Source organism: Varroa jacobsoni, unplaced genomic scaffold (genome assembly GCF_002532875.2).
Source record: "Varroa jacobsoni isolate VJ856 unplaced genomic scaffold, vjacob_1.0 scaffold_708, whole genome shotgun sequence".
Classification (NCBI taxonomy): domain Eukaryota; kingdom Metazoa; phylum Arthropoda; class Arachnida; order Mesostigmata; family Varroidae; genus Varroa; species Varroa jacobsoni.
This window is the reverse complement of record NW_019213610.1, coordinates 134,412-153,794: the sequence shown is the minus strand read 5'-3', so window position 1 is coordinate 153,794 and position 19,383 is coordinate 134,412. Positions and strand designations below refer to the sequence as shown.

General features: G+C 42.4%; 1 protein-coding gene across 3 annotated transcripts in view; it reads right to left on the bottom strand.

Annotated features, from left to right (window-relative positions):
- Positions 1-673: 673 nt before the first annotated feature.
- Positions 674-19,383, bottom strand: part of LOC111262856 (growth/differentiation factor 8) — a 34,732-nt gene continuing 16,022 nt past the window's right edge. The window contains exons 2-7 of one of the 3 annotated variants that reach the window (XR_002681896.2): positions 15,083-15,294; positions 14,202-14,393; positions 13,423-13,704; positions 2,781-2,902; positions 1,966-2,027; positions 680-868 (exon numbers count right to left, since the gene is read on the bottom strand). Coding sequence is in view for 2 of the 3 variants with exons in the window: in XM_022837446.2 (XP_022693181.1) it covers positions 13,285-13,704; positions 14,202-14,393; positions 15,083-15,294 (824 nt within the window). In the remaining variant the exon portion in view is untranslated. Of the gene's footprint in view, positions 2,028-2,780; positions 2,903-9,727; positions 13,705-14,201; positions 14,394-15,082; positions 15,295-19,383 lie in introns of those variants that run through there. The other 2 variants (XM_022837447.2, XM_022837446.2) reach the window with 2 other exon arrangements.

The following is a 19,383-nucleotide window of genomic DNA, read 5'->3' as shown; positions in this document are numbered from 1 at the left end:
TAAAGAGGCCGGCCGGTTCACACTAGCCGGAGCGAGAAGGCGCCCAGTTTCGCTCTCTAATGGCCGACGGCTCTCGTGTACTCATCGAGATGGTAATGGCACCTGTGCGGTATCAGACATGTGCGAGGGGTGGGTCGCGTCTGCTTCCCCTCGTTACCCCCACTTCTGTCATTGTTTTCGGCTTCGTTCGCTGCCGCCACAACATTACTTTCCGACCAACGGCTTTACGTTACCCGGTCAAGATGATCGTCGGCACTGATTAGTTGGTGCCCGTTTTTTCTTCTCCCCTGCCTCGATTATCTGTGCAATCTTGCCTCCAGCTTTACTAACAACCCGGACGTTTTGTCCTACTTTTTCCTATTTTGCCATGACATGTTCCTGCGTGTCCCTGCCATGCATAGTAATGCACACTTCGGCTAGTCTGGCGCTCAACGAGAACTGGGATCCCGATGTTCGAGACGACGTCGAGAATTTCATGAATAAGCTCGTCCCGGAAAATCTACCCTATCAGCATTCCTGTGAAGGCCCCGAGGACATGGTAAGTTCAGTTGTTTAAAACGATCTTTTTTTTCAACTATTAAAGCTCTGTTCGTCGTGAACTTGCTCGACTAAGAGGTACGAACTATTTTAGATATCGGTGGAAGTGCTATTAAATAAAACTGACTTAGAAATACATAAAAATGGCATTTATTCATTTGTCAAAAGCTAACGCATCATCGATCCGAGCTCGCATTGGACATTTGGGAAGTACTTGTAAACTTCGCCAATTGATAATCGGCGCCTGATTTCCTGCATGTATTACGTTGAAAGTCCAAGGAAAAAATACACAACAAGTTGCGTCGCTAGGGAATTCGAACGTCTTCACAGTCTTCATCGCCAAATGAAAAATATAGAGATATTAAACATTAATGGAGGACTTTATAGGCCTAGAAATTATAAATGACTATTAGAGATCAATACAAACAAGCTTCTGTGGTATAATTAAACTCTTGTACCCAACTAATCTAGGTGATTTAAATGTTGTGTCTAGTATTTATAGTGTTAGGTACTGCTGTCGACATCTGGCTAGGTTGTATAGCAAAAGATGGATCACAAGCACCTGCATTTTTGTGCGTGAAACTCCTTCTTTAGAGATATCCTTTACCTTGCATTACGTTCTTTGTTTAACAACATTTGAATGCCCACTTTCATTATGTACAAAATGGGAAACTTTCAACCAGTTTGAGGGCTAACCTTCTGAATTTCTTTTTTAAACCTATCCATTACAATTATGCAACTACTGCACTCCGTTACTTTCGAGGACTGCAAATACGTGGTTGAATTCCTGGATTAATGTTGACGCACCATACGGTCTACAGCGTTTGCCGGATGTCTAAATTTTAGCGTACTTGTTGTTACTACAAAACATAATAGGCCTGCTTTTTTAGTACCTACAAAAAATGTATTTTAGGTTTTGGATATGGGTTACAACACTACCACTGAAACCTACTACATAATTGTTAAACGTAAATTGCAAGTAACAATTACAGATTTATTAGTACTTTCCACGGGCATGAGTAAGAAGCAAGGCATACAACTGAATCATGTCACGTAGGAATCATAGATAATATTTTCAATGAGTGTTTCAAGTCTTTTCCCTGAATCTGTGTCAGCCTTCTAAAGTCTTACCTTAGCGGCCTTCTGAGGTTAATTCTTTAAAGTCCGTCTTAACTTAAGCAGGTTCCTAAGTTTTTAGTTACCATATATTTCCACAAAAATATGGTTTTCGCTTAAATTTACTATGCACCTTTCTATTCCATTATACATAACATCGCGGGGCCTTATACCGGCTATCCGCTGCTGGTGGACAAAGGAATAACGCTCCTGTTGCTTATAACCTGTATCTCCGATCGTTGCTCGGCCAAAGTGGCCAGTGTTGCACAGAATATGAATGAAGCATGTCGAAACTAGACGTCAAACACGTACCCCACGGCTTGTTAGAAGAAGTGAACGAATCCTTTATGCAGATTTGTAGTGGGCTTCATTACCTGGCCACACAGATTACCGTAATACGTACACGTCACACCTTAATATGAAAGTGAATTTATAAAAATGTCTCTTATATTGCCAATAAATTAAACATGCGAGAAATTGATTCGAAACGCTTCAAGACAGAAGGGTTAATTGTCGGTTATCCTAACCTCGACATCACCACATACTGATCACTTCAGCACAATAGTCTGAAGCCAATATCTGAAAGACTACATAAATACTATCTTAATTAGTACACTATTCATTGCCAAATAACCGCTGGACAACATTTTGAAAACCCCCAGGTGTCGCTTGAAGTTTTCAAAAAATAACTTGAAGGCTTACTTTTGATCAGGAAGAAAGATGCCGTCAGGATTATTAGTTGTGATTTATCATGCTAGCTTCTTTTTGGTTGAATATCTGATGCTGGATTGTTCATGTAATTATGTACAAGATGCAGCCAGATATAAGACAATGTCCTACTTTATAAGTTATTATATAAACATAACCGTTCTAAGTAGAATATGGAATGATTTATGTGACGTATTAGTGAAAAAAAAAAAACATATGACATGATCTAATCCTTTTTTGCTCACGGGAGCTGTCGCCTATACAGGGACCATCTTGTATCTGACTTCCTTAATGCAGCACAAATATTCTATATTGCACCTTTGTCAAAATTACCCACTGGTCCAATCTAATAATAAATATAAACTAATTTTTTTTTTTGTTTTATCATCTTTCATGGTTGTTTCTTTCATCGTGATTACCTCTTCTACCATCCGTCGAAACTGTAGCCGGCGCACATCAAGTCGCTGCTGTTTGGTTCATCGTTGTCTATCCCGATCACCGATGGTCGACTTAACCTCGGCCAGTGGCAGGGTGTATGGCTCTGTGAACATAGAAATAGAGCAGGATCTAGAAAATTAGTCATTACTATAAATGGTTCACTGAAAGATACTTAATCATCCGTTTATTAGCGTAAAAATGAAGCCACTTAGCATTGAGCGAATGCAGGCGCCGCGCGTATGATCATGGTTGTGAATAGAGCGGAGCTCAGGTGGCGTTGTCGAGGACGGACGCGTCAAACGATTGCCTCTGCGACGATCTGGCTCTAACTAGAACTCGTGTTGTACGGTCTCTCAAGTGATCGACGCCTATCTTTCAACCGAAATGCAGTTGCTGAAAAGAGAAGAGCTTTGTGGACGTCATATAACACATCGGAGAGTGTCAACCCGGAACTTCGGATGTCGGAACCGCACTACTGGCTATTGAGTACGAAAAACAACAGGAAAAACCTGTCTCCCTACGCGCTGACAACGACGATGGTACGGACGATTCAAACGTATCGTTCACACACGTACGGATCGGCTTGCATTAGCCGGCCAATAGTCATACTCGATTTCTGGCGGACGGCTTCCAGCGAAAAGCCCGGAGAGAAGAAGATGACAGGAAAAAAAAAAAGCCAGTCACCCTATTTTGGTGACTATTCCACTCGCGCGTCTATTTTTCACGATGCTAATATGGCACCATTGTAGGTAGGGATTTTTTAAGCTGTGCAATTCAAATAACAAATAATGATAAAACGATGACCGCCACATCAGAAACAACAAAAATAAGGAAAAAGCATAACATGCACAAGAACAATGACAAGTAATAATAATGAAACAACATAACGAAGACGTTGAATAATGAGAGCGGAACATATAGGACAAACTGTATTTTTGTTCAAGCCTCATCCTTGAACGACAGATTTACGTCTGGCGGCCACAAGCTTAAACGAATTTTAGCGGGTTAGCTGAGATGAGGCTTGGGCATGTGGCGGAACGCCTTTTGGCATTTGGAACTGGGCAGTCGAAAATAACTCAGCCGTGGCAGAAGTGTTTGTGTTTTGAGATCGGCGGTGGGGGATGAGGTGCGAATACCAAAGCGACAGCACCTGCCTAGTGCATGAGTGGTATTTATAGCCATCGATCCGCTCTCAGTGATCGATAAGAATAAAAATAATTATTATAGTAATAATAAATGCTCTTCAGTGACTGCGAATGAAAAGGTCGTTTCGTCTAACGGACCGACGGCAGATCGTCCCAGCGATCTGTCCCTTCGACGCCTCGAGACGCTGAGGCACTCGGCCTAACGGTGGTCGGCATAACTGGGACAAGACGCCTCTGTCTAAAGGATGTCTATGCAAGTGGGTGGCAGTCGTCGGTTCCTTAAAACTCTTCAGTCCCGGAGTGAGGAGACGCCAGCGAATGTCTTATGTTGGAGAATGAGACGATGATAATAACAATGCTAATGTAGAACAACGATGTTATGGGTTCGGATACAGCGTTAGCTTTGCATGTTACGTGGGAGAGTTACGTTTACGGAATAAAAAAAAAGCGGCCGCCTCCGTCGCCAATCCATGGTTCGAACAGAAATACTCGCACATGCAGATTATGTCTCGTTACACGCTTGTGATCATACGGCGGTAGCGTGTTTGCTATTTGCATAGTTGGTTAGAGAAGGAAAGGCCACAGCCACATATGATATGTATGACGCTAGCAAAAAACAAGCTCAGATGGTTGCCTTGGAGACGATGGTTAGTGGACATTAATGATTACCATGGCAACCGTTTTGGCTACGATTATATTTTCAATCACTCCGAGGTTGTGCTGGCTGGCCAAATGGTGGGATCAGCGCACAAATGTTTTTTATGTGATCGTGTATACTATTGTTGCAATATTACCATAAGCATGTCGTTTTCGAAAATGATGTCGGTGAGAACGCGCCGATTATAGCCTGAGGGTCATTAATGGTTCCGAATGCTGCCCAGCCTGAATTGATATACGAACGCTGATGACTAAATGCTGACAAACTGCTTATTACCGAATAGTATGATAATGCTGATAATAGCAGAGTAAGATTATTCTATCTGGTGGCGACCCCGGATGCCATCGTTGTTGCCATGGTGACGCCGGCGGGGGCGGTTGTAATATTCACCCGCCATCTTGTCACTTGTTGCTAAAGTTGTTCTTTCTTTTTCTTTTCAAAAGCTTCTACTGCTCATGCGTACGAGGAAAGGAAAGGCTGGGCGAGAGAATGGATACTGGTCGAGAAAAGTTTCGAACGAATTCTCGTGCGTTTTGGGCCTCAGTACTTCGCTGGCGCCTCAGTAAAGTCCGCGGACTATGGGAGTGGTTGTGAAATGATATACTGTGAATTGATAATGGAATTAATACGACTATATTGACGACGATAATTCTGGTTAAATTGTTACTATTACTGTGAATTTAATCAATAATGAACGAGATGACATACGACCGACTAGACCTGTTTGTCCCATAGAAGGACAACAGCGAAAACGAGAGGCGTTTCAATGAACGCCAATGCATAATACGTCACACACAAAAAAACAGGTACACACAAACAGAGAGACACCAAACGTCGACAAGTTACGGGCACATACAGACAATTCTAACGCGATCTAGAAACAGATAAAAACAATATTGTGACAATAATAGATTGAAAATAATAAATAAGCTCAGGTAAGGTAATAAACAGACGAAAATAATGGGTTTGTGTGAATGGCTGCGCGAATGAGGGTGAACCAAACGAAAGAAAAACCAAACGCGAACTGTCGATAGGGATGATTGCGTGGGTGTTTCTTATTACAGATTTGTAGAAAGTGTTTGATTTGTTGTTATCGATGAGAACATGTGCACACGTACTAGAATATCGGTTATAACGAAAGCGAAGGTGTGAAGCAGTGTTATTATGTGGGGTTCTGGGGTCAATTTCGTGGAGATGAATCAAATACAGTACCTTCTTTTTTATTGCAGAGTCGTACGGTTGGATATAGTTACACATTGAGGTAAAGCGAACGGTCGGTCTCATAGCTGAACCTTTGTATCAGAGATAATTGAAAATACAACAAGGTGAAAGCTCTCATATACCACGACTACCACATTCCTCTTCGCGATATATATATATACACACACACACACCTATATATATATATATACATACACATATATACCTATATATGTATATATATATATATATATACACACCTATATATGTATATACCTATATATGTATTTCTCGATGATTATGGTACTATTACGTGTATTTAAGGTGATCGTGACGTTTAGTCGATAATGTTGTCATGGACCAGTTCCAATGTTTTTTGCAAGAACGTTTTATGGTGTTTAGACAGACTTCCGTTTTATGCATGTATCATCCAATTAAATGCCGTAGCTCCGATACCTCCTCGAAGACAGGGTCGTTCTTTGAGGAAGTGTGTAACGCCCAGCTGGTACGGTACCTTGTCAAGGTAACTTGACAGCATATTTTCTAATAAGCACCTGCTCCAGCTTTGTATTACTCGACATTGCGATAACAATAAGTTTCGACATTAGCTCTTTGGTGTTCCGTGCGTTGCCGCAAGACGACAGGGCTGTAGGAGGTACTTATAGCAGACGAGCAGTAGGACTTCTTTTTAAATGGAGCGGCTTCGTTATTTTTTGTTCATGTAACCAACGCGACTAGTACTAGAACTTTGCGGTCGGCCTGAGTTTTGAGGGTGGCCATGCGAAGCAAGCAAATGGATAGAGTAGGAGTGATGGATCAGTGCGTGGGCCCAGGAGGGTGACACACGTCATAGGAATGATAATTATAATAGATACGTTGGGTAGAAAAAAAATATACGAGAGCGAGCAAAGAAAACAATAAACGTGCGATGCGTGTTAGACCTTTCATGCGCCATGAGAAATGGGGTAACATTGTCAACGTGATAATAACAATGGAATTGATCACAACATCGTTAATTACCAATAGTTTTAATAACCTAATACCACTACTAAAATTAGTAAAAATAATGTCGTCAGCATGCGCTTATGTGGACACGTTCTGGCTTAGGAAAATATTAGCGAGTTATTAGGATCAAATAATATATGCGACAAACACAGCATCCCACAATCTACAGTGCGATAGTACATGAGACATAAACAGTGGGCTGCTTGATTGATTGATTGATTGAATGGGACCGGAAGGGCGAGTAACAGTACGTTAATAACATTGAACAGACGGATGTCAGAGCCGCGCGTTGTGTACGACCATGGTGAATTAACCAGTGTATCAAATACTATACCCTACATTTACGCGTGTTTATGCCGACATGGAGACATAAACAGGACACGGATAACATACGGCAACGAATTAGCGGAGTCATACTCGATATTTAAGTACACTTGCTCGCGCAAGCGGACGACATACACCCATACGATGACTATGACGCTGGAAAAACTGATGCTAAGAGAGAGTAACATGAACGACGCTGATGATTATATATATATATATATCTCTCGACGCAGACGAGACGTTCAGCCGATGGTAGTATGACGACGATGACCATAGTGACCTTTAACAAAGAGAGAAGCACTTGTAGAATGTGGTTCTTATGCAAGATGGGCAAGGGTCACAGCATGGAAGTCGATGACACAAGCGAAATAGATGGGTCTGCTGCTGACAGAATGAAGTAGAAGATGGATGGTGATGATAATGACGAAACAATATGAAGTCATTCCGACGCAGATTGAAGACGACAAAAAAATAGTGGGAACAGAAGGAAAAGTCTGAAAAGATCGACAGCCATGAAAAACCAAGAGATTAGCCTAGGCAGGACAATAGGGGAAAGTAAGTCGGGCGGAAGCGATAGATTGGACACGTCTAACAAAAAGGGAAAGCTTTACAAAATTCGAGCCTACTGTGCGAATTCGCCTGATTAATTACGTTTGGCATACGGATATCAAACTCTGTGCACGAACAAATAACCTGTACCCGCAGCAATAAAAGAATACAGAAACAGGCGGCAGATGACATAAACACTGAGAAGGAAAAGGGGTTGAATGTCTCGGTCTCGACGAAGATCGTCGTCGATGGCAGAAGATAATGGTGACGATTATGAACTGTCAAGTAGACAAGGAAGATGTCTCGTTTGGTTGACCGACGCGGTCCAACACCGCGTACATTGTATGTCGCTGATTTATTGTGGATGTGCGCCGCGTATACCGCTTCCGTTCGCAGTAGCATATGTGTTCGTGTGTTGGCGATGCTGGGCACTACGTGCTTGAGGACGCATGCGGCAGTTGTCTTGCGTGCATATACCTGTATAGATAACGCTACGTGGCAGAGATACTGGCGTAAACTAACACGTCTTAATATCCTCGTTAATGTGGTCGTCGTCGTTGTTGGCGTCACAGCGTGCCATTGGTTGGCTGGCAAGCGTACAGCCTGGGCTCGAAGCTATTGGCCACACTGCGGAACCCAGGGCTGCGCGGTAGGCCGCGTCGGTCGGTGCTGCTGCCCCCCCCCCCCCCTCCCCTGTTGTCTTTTGTAACTTAATAACAAATTGTGTCGTAAGCAGGATTCTAGTTGCCGGTTTATCGACATTATTGATAATGAGCAATATTACAAAATAGTAGTGGTAGTGGTGATGAACGTAAGAGTTGATAGGGAATGGAGCACAAGCAAAGAAGAGCACCCAAGCGAAAAAAACATACATTGAGGACAGATAAGCGGATTAGGGAAACGAAACAAGCCTGCGTGAAAGAAAAAGTACGAATGAAAGCTGATGGAAGAATGAGACTGCGTACATTGTGCTAACCGTGATCATGCTGATGATGATTATTATGATGACAACGACGACGATAGTTGGACTGGTTGAAAGAGCAGGTATAAACAACAAACAAATACACAAACAGACAGGAAAAAAATCTAAGAAACAAACAACATGGTGAGTTCGTGTCATTTCAATAAATTTTCCGCTGAAAATTGCATATGTCTTTCATTTTTGTATTCGAAGAAATTTCTGCTAGTTTCCTTTTCGTTTGGCTAAATTTAGACAAACACCGAGGATGGATGGTATCACAAGCGTTAGGCCTTCGTTGCTTTTATTGTTGTTGCTATTGAAAAACTGTGTACTAATCTATCGCAGGATCTCGAAATTTTGGGCAAATCGCAAGTTCGTAGAGCTTCGGGATATTTTCAGATACGAGAAAATTTATTCTAAATAGTGCTTTAAGATAGGAGTTAAAAACTCGAGCTGGTCCTCTGTATCATTCGTGCCCAACAGTTTCCGCAAACATTTTGTTGACAAATGTAGATGTGTTTTCCCTGGCACACACACAATGCGGTGCATGAGAATTAGGCAAAAATCTTGCATAGACAGAACGATTATAGGAATGTGTATGGTCTATAACCAATTATATATATATATATATATATACTGTGGTCAGGTGCTAAAAAAGAAAATTTGTTATCCTGTTCCAAAGTATGTCACATAGTTTGTTTCCGTTTTGTTTTAGATAAATAACTCTCGTAAGGACACAAACATATATGTTGATATATGTGTCTAACATAAACGTGCGATTCTGCACGTAAAAACGTGTTAGCTCGTATAAAGGTACTTCTCTAATTTCGAAAATTAAAACCTCAGAGGTAGGGCGAATACTAGACAGAGTATGACTGGGTAGGCACTGACACTCTTGTTTACGAATTGATCAGTAGAAACGAGATGTTTAACACAATTTAGGAGCCCTCAAGCTATCCACTGTGTCGTATTTACAATGTTTCTTTAATTTGTATCTCCGTAACGTATATTCCGCATCCCTCCCAAAACATACATAGGATAAATCGGGCGACTGAAGTGTATACGATAAAAGAGAACAAATTTAAGTTGACTCTTCCATTTACATTTATTTAGGTTTCCATTTTATTGATAGTTCTGATTTTTTTTCTGTAGCATGATCGACAGCCGGGTAAACATCAACACATTAATAATCAATGCATTGTTTTTGCATTGTCCTTTGTACAGAATGAGATGTGTGGGTCTTTGTGCTGGACTTTCAACATGTATTCTCTCAACGCTTTCGTTCTATCTGCTGTTCCTGTTCAAATTAAAGAGCCAAGGAAATTACACGTTGGCAAATACGAATAGAGGACTTTACGAGGGGGACGTTTTTCTATCGCGGCCGTCCTTTTCCCCTAAGAATCCCCAAATGACTCCAACTTTTTTTTATTGTCTTTTTTGTCTTTTTATTAGTACATTCAATATCAACTTCGTGTTGCTCAAGCGTGTTTAACGTTGACCATTCGGCTTCTTCTTATATCAAAATCAACGCGGCGGTGGTGGTGGTGGTGGTGATAAACAACGTTCTATCTAATTCAACGGGGACGGTGACAAAATTATTTGTATTTGTTATACTTAATATTGTTTTGCCAAACGAGCTGCGGTCCTCAAGTTGGTAGCGACCAAGCTTTATGGCCGCACACAAAACCATCTGCCGTAGATAGGCAAGCCAATTTCATTTAAGGGAGGGCGTCACTGTGACAAAGTGGGTGACAGATGCGTCTTTCCTAGCAACAAAGGTAAGTTTAAGTGTCCCTATTAGTATATGGTATGTTTTAATGGATATGTATATGTGAGCCCTTTTATTATGATTTGTGGATATATACCATGTTATTCTGCGTAAGCAATCTTCAGACACCTCGGCAATCGTCCTTGTGCTTCGCTGCTTTATACTATCTACTATCCGTATATTTGTTTGCTTTCTGTTGTCTTCGATTTGCTTGGCGTTGTCCAATGAGTAAAAGTGTTCGTTCGTTCTGTGCCACGAAGAATTGCTGTAGCTGTTATAAGTGTTACTGTTATTGGTATAGCATAATTACTATAAATATTACCATTCCTATACTCCTATTATTATGTACACGCTACACAGCCGGAATAACGCGCGTCTGGAGCCACTCGATTGATCGAGTTCACAAACAGACTTTTCTTTTTCCTTTTTTGCTCCCCCTTTTAAAACACTTTTTCTTTAATTTGTTTTTATCGTTGCTTTTGCCTCTTCTCTCTTGTCTTTTCCTTGTGTGTTGGCAAAAACTTACCTATTTTTACATGACAGGGCCAAAATATACACAAAGATATACAATGATGATACATGATGACTGTGGGTTCGGGGCGAGCGGTGAAGTCTCTTGTCTTCTAGCCATACTACCACTACCCGTACTGGCAGCTCTCAGCTGAGCGTTAATTAGCTAGTTAAGTGAGAGAATGGCAGAATAAGACGGAGAATAGGCAGGGAAGACATGGAGGACCTAATGGGTGACCCGGCATCAATTCGATTCGATGATTCTGCCACAGCGGCTTCTCGTTGCGACAGCCGCTTAGAGTCGCTGATACCAGTGTGTTCACGTTCCGATAGACAATTTTTGCTACGATCATTCGACGATCTTCAAAATCATTGTTCACAGTTGTGGATGTTGAATGCGAGGATAGGCAGAGACCATATAAGTTCCATTGATACCGACACACAATGATACTGAGCACCACTCATAGAGCTTCACTAATCCGACCATTTTCTAAATATATCCGCGTCGACAAAGTGCGTCCGCCGAGAGGCACGACTATACTACGCCGGCATGGGGCCCAGAAAGGTTCTGTACCACGACCAATAGAAATGTCTGCAGTTGTTCCGCCTCGCAATCGCAACCACGACCCTCTTGCTCAACTCCTCTACCTTCACCCCACCTAGGATTTCGCCCTTTTTTCCTTTAACTAGCATCTCATCTCAACCTGAACTAGACCTTGACTCTTCCTTTTCTTTTCTCTTGTAGTATTTTGTTTCTGTCCTCCATCGCCGCAAATGGTAAGCTGCTACCCGTCTGCTGCTGCTGCTGCTGCTGCTGATCCACTAGACCTTCTCCATCATATCGTTCTCCTCGGGGGGGTATGGCGTGCTGTTTTGGGACAGTTAAATGACAGGTGGGGCATAATGATGATGCCAAAGAAAGCACTTGGACAGAGAACACTAATAAACAACAACATGTCGCGACGCTGCTCGTTCTTGTCGACGCTGAGATGGAGCGAAACACAACAAGCAACATCAACTATCAAGGTCAATTAATTGACACGGCAATTGAATGGCTTAGCGAAACAATCGACGCTATTGAGGTCGTCAGCTTAACCATGTAGCTTCGATCGATCGATGGTTCTCTTTCTCCCTGTCTGTCAAAATGAAAAAACAAAAAACTTCAGCTACTGCTGAGATCTACTTTGCGCGACCTCCGAAATCTCAATTCAGTTTCAAACATTCCGCTACAGTTAGACCATTACTATCCCTCCCGGTTAACTCTCCAATTCTGCCGACCAATGTCTACAAGGCGCAATACGCCTTGGATCTCTAACACCGTACGCTGACCGAAGCGGAGAAATTTGATTGTATATATAGTCCAGCAGCTCGGAGTTCGCGTGCCACCTACTTTTTTTGTTATTGAAACATGACGAGTATTATCCCTTTTACGCGACGGAAAGGTTTTTGCTTCCTCGTTTTATAACTTCGACTAAAAGCATTTTGCCGGTCTTCAGTTCTATTAGCGGTCCAACATATTTTTTTAAATATCAAATGAAAAACATCACGCTATCTGGCCAATACAGTACGAGGCACTCAGGGTTGACTTAATCGACAAAAAGCAATTTAGACTAAAATAGAGCCCATAATCAAAAATTTCCCCGTGAACTTTCGTGCCTATTCCGTAATATCCGACAATCAGCTCAAATGTTCTGCCGGTCCCACGTTCCCCTATACTTTAATTGGAAACAATTTACCTTTATCTATTGCCCACTCATGCGCATCGGTATACTTCTTTACGAACGTGAAAATTGAATTTGCCAAAGTAGCAGAAGACGGCTAAATTACAATTTTTCTGCGGTGGGTTATCTGACATATGATCTGATTTCGTCATTCGTGCACCGGGGGCACATTTGAGGGCGGCGCTAGTGTCAGATCCAGAAGCCTCCTTCATTAGCCTTTCTGAACAACTGACGATTTTCCTTCCTGACTTGTGAATAGAACCCGTTCGATTTCTATCAAATACACTATAATAGAATACACTAAAAAACAGCTCAATCTTGAAAAGGTACTTTTCGCCTTCGGCCTAAAACCTTCATGAGTGATCCCACGCGCCATAATCCTTGTTCCAGAACAGCTATTAAACTGTTTCCGGTTGGAGAAGCTATCTCCAGAATTTTGCAACCTCTGTTTCGTGAGAGTAGGGCATGGTCTTGTTTTGGAAACGTTCTTCTCTATTTTTTTTTTGCTGTTTTTTTTTTTGCTATCTTTCTTATCGCCTTAACTGTTGCCACATACAGATTTTTAACGGCTTCTGTTCTATCCCATTCGACCTTGTGATCTCGTCTGTGATGCGCGGCGGTACCACGATGCCCTCCCTCTGCGTTTAGAGGCAGGCACAGCTTGAAACAACCATTGCGGGCAGGACACCATGCAGTATGTTCCTTTGGTCGTCAAAGTACAGCATCGATATCGAGTTCAGCTTACGAGGCCCGCAGCACGGCGTGATAGGATTTTTACTGACCTGGTGTTGCTGCTGAGCGGACATTGTCGTTGCGGAGTTTTGCGCCTGTTGGGTAACCACGTGTTGGTGTGAAGTGAAGACAAATGGGCATTCACCATTGCAGTAGTTAGCTTCATACTTGCGCGGTTCTATTATCCAGTTCCAACCGAAATCCTCAAAGTTGACTGTAAATGGGTAACGACAGCAACGAACTTGTCTATTTGTTTCGTCGCACACAGCCAAGCTGGATCGACGCGATCGGCCCTTACTGCGGTTTGAAACTGTGAGCTTAAGGAGAGGCCTCTGCAAGGCAGATGAAGAAAAAAAAACAGGAACGTTTAACAGAATAACTAATTACAATAGTAAGCAAAGATAGGGGTAGGTGTATTTTTTGTATTGACTTCAATGGTTCGCGATCGTTATTGACTAAATTTGATTTCTACTAGTTTCATCGATTCTTTCATCGGCTTTTTTTTGTTTTAATAATACGTTCGCGAATGTTGACATATTAGAAATGTACCGTTGAAACTTGATGTGCTTACCTCATTTAGGTCCGAACTCTAGAAACGGGAAGATCGTGTGTTTTTTTTTAAGAATATCATAAAACTGTACCTCTGATTCTGACTGTCAACAACAAAGGCCGACTACGAATTTTCGTTGTATATTTTCAGGTTAGCTTTATCTCATAGTGCTCGATTTACTTATGACTTCAATACAATGGCTTCAAATCTGCGGCAGTGTTTCTTAAGTAAGAAAGCAAAAAAGAAAATAAGGATTTATATAAATCATTATTGACGTACATGTTTGCTGTGCGTAGCCAAGCGGATGTTGACATCTCGCCCACGGTTATCATATATACGTAATTTCAGGCCGAGATTTTCTTCACCAAGAGTTTTAAACCAGCTGTCCAGATCGTTCCTAACGTCTACCTGAATCCAGCGACCTGGATGATCGCGACTACATTGATGACCTCGAACGTGTTTCGCACTACCCTATAACGGAAATCTTGTACAGTAAGATGCCTACCTAATACGTCAGTCTGTACAATCTTTAAGTAGCTAAATTAAGTATCTCATGTATGTGTATATGTGCAATCAATATGATCGTCACCATTCCCCCTTAGAGGTTCAGCGTGACACTAGACACCTAAGTCGTTTGCCCCTGTTCTTCGTCCGAGCGAGCCGAAAATATTAATTTCATAACCCATAGCGTTCCTGGTTACTACAATCGGGTGGTAAAAAATAGCTTTTATCGAAATTTGATCTACAGTGGGGAAAAAATGGCCTTTTGAGAGAAACAGGCCTCGCCTTGGTAAAAAAAGCACAGTTCACTTGAACGTTTTCGATCTAAATGCTTATGTATCATCGTTCTTGCCTTACGCTTAGACGACAGCTCACTGTCCCTATCGGATCGTTCTGGCGTAATACTACTTCCTAATATCAACTTCTTCTCCTATAGTATATAGACTGCTAAACGTTTCTGCTATACATAGGACGGCATCGAGGTCGAATGTTGTTAGCAGGTGATGATGAACTACTAGTAAATGACGACATGCTACAACTGTTTATATTTTCGATAGATACCTATGAGAGGTTGTAGCTAGAAAAAAATTTATATGAATGGGATGAACGTCTATCATTCATCAGTGGCAATCCAATGATACAATAACCTTTAATCTCACTTTTTTAGTTCGATATCCGCTATAATCGTCACGGATGACTTTCTCGATGACGGCCGTAAAATCTCCAAGCTCGTGAATAACAGCACAAGGCAGATGGAACCGAAACTCGGCCCTATCGAGCCTTTGCGTTAAGATCGTTGATGATATCTTAAACTGGAACAGATTATCCGGAATAACCCATCCGGAGATCTCTAAATACTTCTCTGTTAGATCTGAAAGAAATAGAAAACGAATAATAGCAGCCATTGGCAGGAATGCTGCTATCAGCACAGATAGATATAGGTCTCTCGAACCGGTTAAGGCCCGCTAGATTAATTAAGATTCCGTGCGTTACCTTACCTTGATCAATGAAAATTAACAACATTTTTGATATTAATCAGGTATCTGTACTTGTACCTATGCTACAGATGTGCGTTTGGACGTGATAGTTCTTTTCACGCAGATGCTGTAGTAAGCAGTTGTTCCTAGTAGGTATTGAGGGGCAAACTTGGACCGCAGGTAGATGCTTTAAAGGCGTAGCCTAATATTAAATGCAATGTAGACATATACCTAATGCAGCTGTTCGTCTGGGCCTAGAGTTCAACTTAAACTTGCTTCGTAGCATTTACTGAAACTTTGAACTGAAAGCCTAATGGTATACCTGTCAGCTAAATAGCCAGTTGATGAATTTTTAAAGTTTAGTGAAACTTTCTTAGCCAAATCTACTGCCTAAATGGTATCGCAACAGTAGGAAGTGATTGAGCGGATCGCCAACCCTGAATTTCTCTATCGCAGAGAGCCACGAAGTACGGGCTTTCTCCACGTGTGTTGCTTATGCCTCATTCTAGAACTGAAATCCTAATCCTTCGTTAACGGTACACAACCATTTTATTGAAGGCGGTATCTTATCTATGTAGAGACCTGGATAAACTTTTGCCAGACTAGTATATTAGAGCAGGCTGCATTGCTCACTGTTTATAGCTCTAGCAGTCTCTGTGCTCAATCAGCTCGTCATATTTATTCATTTCGCCAGCATTCGACGCTCCGCCTTTTGCACAGCGATTCAGATGAAGGAATCGGCCACCCCTGAAGCTAGTCTCTCTCTCTATTATACTGTGGGGCATTAGTCGTTCGCTTGGCGTATAGCACTCTCGCACATTATGTGCGACAGGCGCCGGCAGGCGGTGCTTGTACCGTTCCGAGATTCCGGACAATTTTATATGTTGTATTCAATGGACACGAACTGCGATAGCTTCGTCTCCTACGACCGTAGTGCAAGTACTAATATTCATAGTTCGCTATTGTGTGTAAATAGTTAATAGCAGTGAAGGCCTGCCGAACGAGTGCCTGCCTATCTGGATGCCTGTTGAGTCGCAAGTATCAAGTGATGGCCATCGCGACGTGGGGCGAGGGGGCGCGCAGTGGCAGGCTGCGTGACAGAAAGCCACGTGCTCCCGTATCACGCGCGCGAAGCAGACAGCAAGGTTACAATCTACAAATGTCGACACAGTAAAGCGCTGGACTGCCGATTCCAGTCAGTAGTAACGCCAGACTTACTGTTTAGCTTTTTCGGCTCCGCAGTCCGGCAGAATACGATTGGACTCCAATCAAACAACTACAACTCATGTCCAGAGCGAGGATTACATAAACGAAAAGCTAAAATGTAACAAATTGAAGATACTGCATAATAGACAACTCATTATCGAAAGGCAGCGATTGGAGACGTAACGTACTGATGCTTTGTCGTCTACTCGACGATTAACTATTAAGCCCGCCTTGGTTAGAGTTAAAGCCGATGAGCGCAGTTAACATCGAATGAGTTCCTACCTACCTATGCGTAGGACGCATTCAGTTTCCTTATTGTATCTTATCGTTGCGGTTCGAATATCACCTGATCGGTTGTTCAAAACTAGAAGTTAATGATAATCCTCTAACATAGTTACTGAAGAATGAATCTGATGCCGGCAGAGAAAACATCAGTTGCAGTTTCAGGCCCAGCTTTCAACAGTCAGGTAAATCGTCTTCTATTTTAGCTCTGGAGGCTAGAGGGCAGCAACCATATTGCTTGGTTAATTAGTAAGAACGGAGCTTAACGCTATGGCGAGCATCTTGCTTTTTAGAAGTACGTCGGAATATTTGAAGTACGAAATAGCTCAGCTGTATAAAAATAAATGGATACAACCACAGCATGGCAGAATATTAACTAATTTACATACGCTAAATCGATGATGGTAAATTGATACTGACGGCGGAACGGGTTTCATCGGACGTCTCGATATGCCCATTTCTACCACAACACTGCTCCAAGCCCAAAAACACGATCATACGCCCAAACATACCCATCTGCGGCATTGGTACGCTCGAGCGGGCCACTCTTGTTGTGTGTTCGAGTGAATCTGCCGATGATGGTAGACAAACGAGTCGGTGGCCGCAACGAGAACCTTTTGTTTCCAATATGAGAACGAGTGACCGCTTCCACCGTCCGCTTTCGTCTTTGAAGAGCTATGGACGTAGACAAATGTACCTGGCGAGACGATCACAGGTTCAGGTGGCTGGTTGAAATCCCTCTTACAAACTGGTGTTTTGTGCCTGCGATCGATTTGACCATCACCACTATTAATGAATCCCACCGACGGACTATCGACGTTGGCGACGACGATGATCTCTGACGCTCCTAGCCCCCTTCACCGTTCCAGAACGCTTCCACGTTATCCCCAATACGTCGGCCAGCTTTTCACCTTCCTACGAGATTCGTCGATTGTTCGTCCTACTCTGTTGCGCAGGCCCATGTCGCACGCCTCGCAAAGCTTTGTTGCTATTATATAGATACACATTTGGTATTAACATATCGTTAGTTGTGTGGCCTGCTTGTTCAAAGTGCCGTTCGTTGAATCGGGTTGACGCCGCTGGTATCCTGGTAGAAGGTAGTATGGTAGCAGATAGGTGTATTGGTACGGCATACCCCTGCGGGGGACGGAAGCGCATCACTAATAGCAGTACGTACTGCTACAGGGACGCCGTCCTCCCTCTCCGATGACAGGTAAATGAATAAACAATAGTCATGTGGAAACTGTACCGAAAGCGCTGTAGTAAGCAGCGTAGCTAACTTCTCTATGCATAGGTGTCATTTAAAAATGTCGACATACATGACATCATATATTTAATAAATAGCAATGGGTTTTCGAAATGCTAGTTCGAATAGCGAGCCACGAAAACGATTTGGCAGTGGCTGTTCCATTTGTGATATGGCCATCGATGGACGCTAATCATGCCCAGATGTCCGCTAACGGTACTAGCCGTGTTTTGACAGACGGATATCGAAACAGCGTTGCCTGATAGTTTATTAGGTTGTGTATTGGTTTCGCTTTTTAGATAGTATAAACAATATCGCATCTTAAATACCACCCACATCGGCCTCGTACAACCTAACACCTAATGATAGCAAACGGCAAAAGAAAGTAGCGATCAGTCATCGGCGGACAAAGCTTTCCTAGCGACAAGCACAGCCCTCGGATGCAATAGTTTCAAAACGGAGCTCGTAAATTTCAGCTGTTTTCTCGTGAATTCTCATCAACTAGCTACGTAGCTAGATCATAATTCATACTGCGCTCTTACTCGCCTGTGCCGATATCCATGTGTGTGTACATATAGAGCTTCAAAATACGAGATCGTTTAATATGAATTTCTGACGCTATATTAGGCATTTATTAGGGAGCTTTGGAGTATCGCTGCTGGTCGGTAGTATCACCGGAGATACCTCGGCTCAGTACATATTTACCAGATGAATGTTACTGTCCAAAATCAGCTTTTGCGTCTCGTCGAGCTCTTGCGATGCGTTTTATAACCACATAGATCTGTTCTCTCTCTCTCATTTTGCCGGGACACACACACGTTTTACACAGGTGGAAACCAGTATTTCTCCTTCACTGTTTGTTATCTGTCGTTTCAAATACTACTTTATGTTAGACGTACTTTATTTTACCGTCTACCTTTACAGGAACAGGGCTAAACCTTTTTACACTCTGTCGAAAATTGGAAGCAATTTTTGCAAGGCGTAGAATCGGTATTAGGAATGAATGTCAAGACCCCGTGCAACTGCACGACAGCATCGTGTGTCTCTTTTATTTCTCTTAAAATACAAATAAACGTTAACGTTTTAATGTGTGCGCGGATATGTTCTAGTCCAAACGAAGTAAAAAAAACTGCGACGATGATATACTCCCATGATGCTGTTCACCCCAGCACGCGTCGAATACACAATCAACAACCTTTACTGGAACGGGCAATTGTGCCCTATTCGTGTGTGTTCGAAATAAACACCA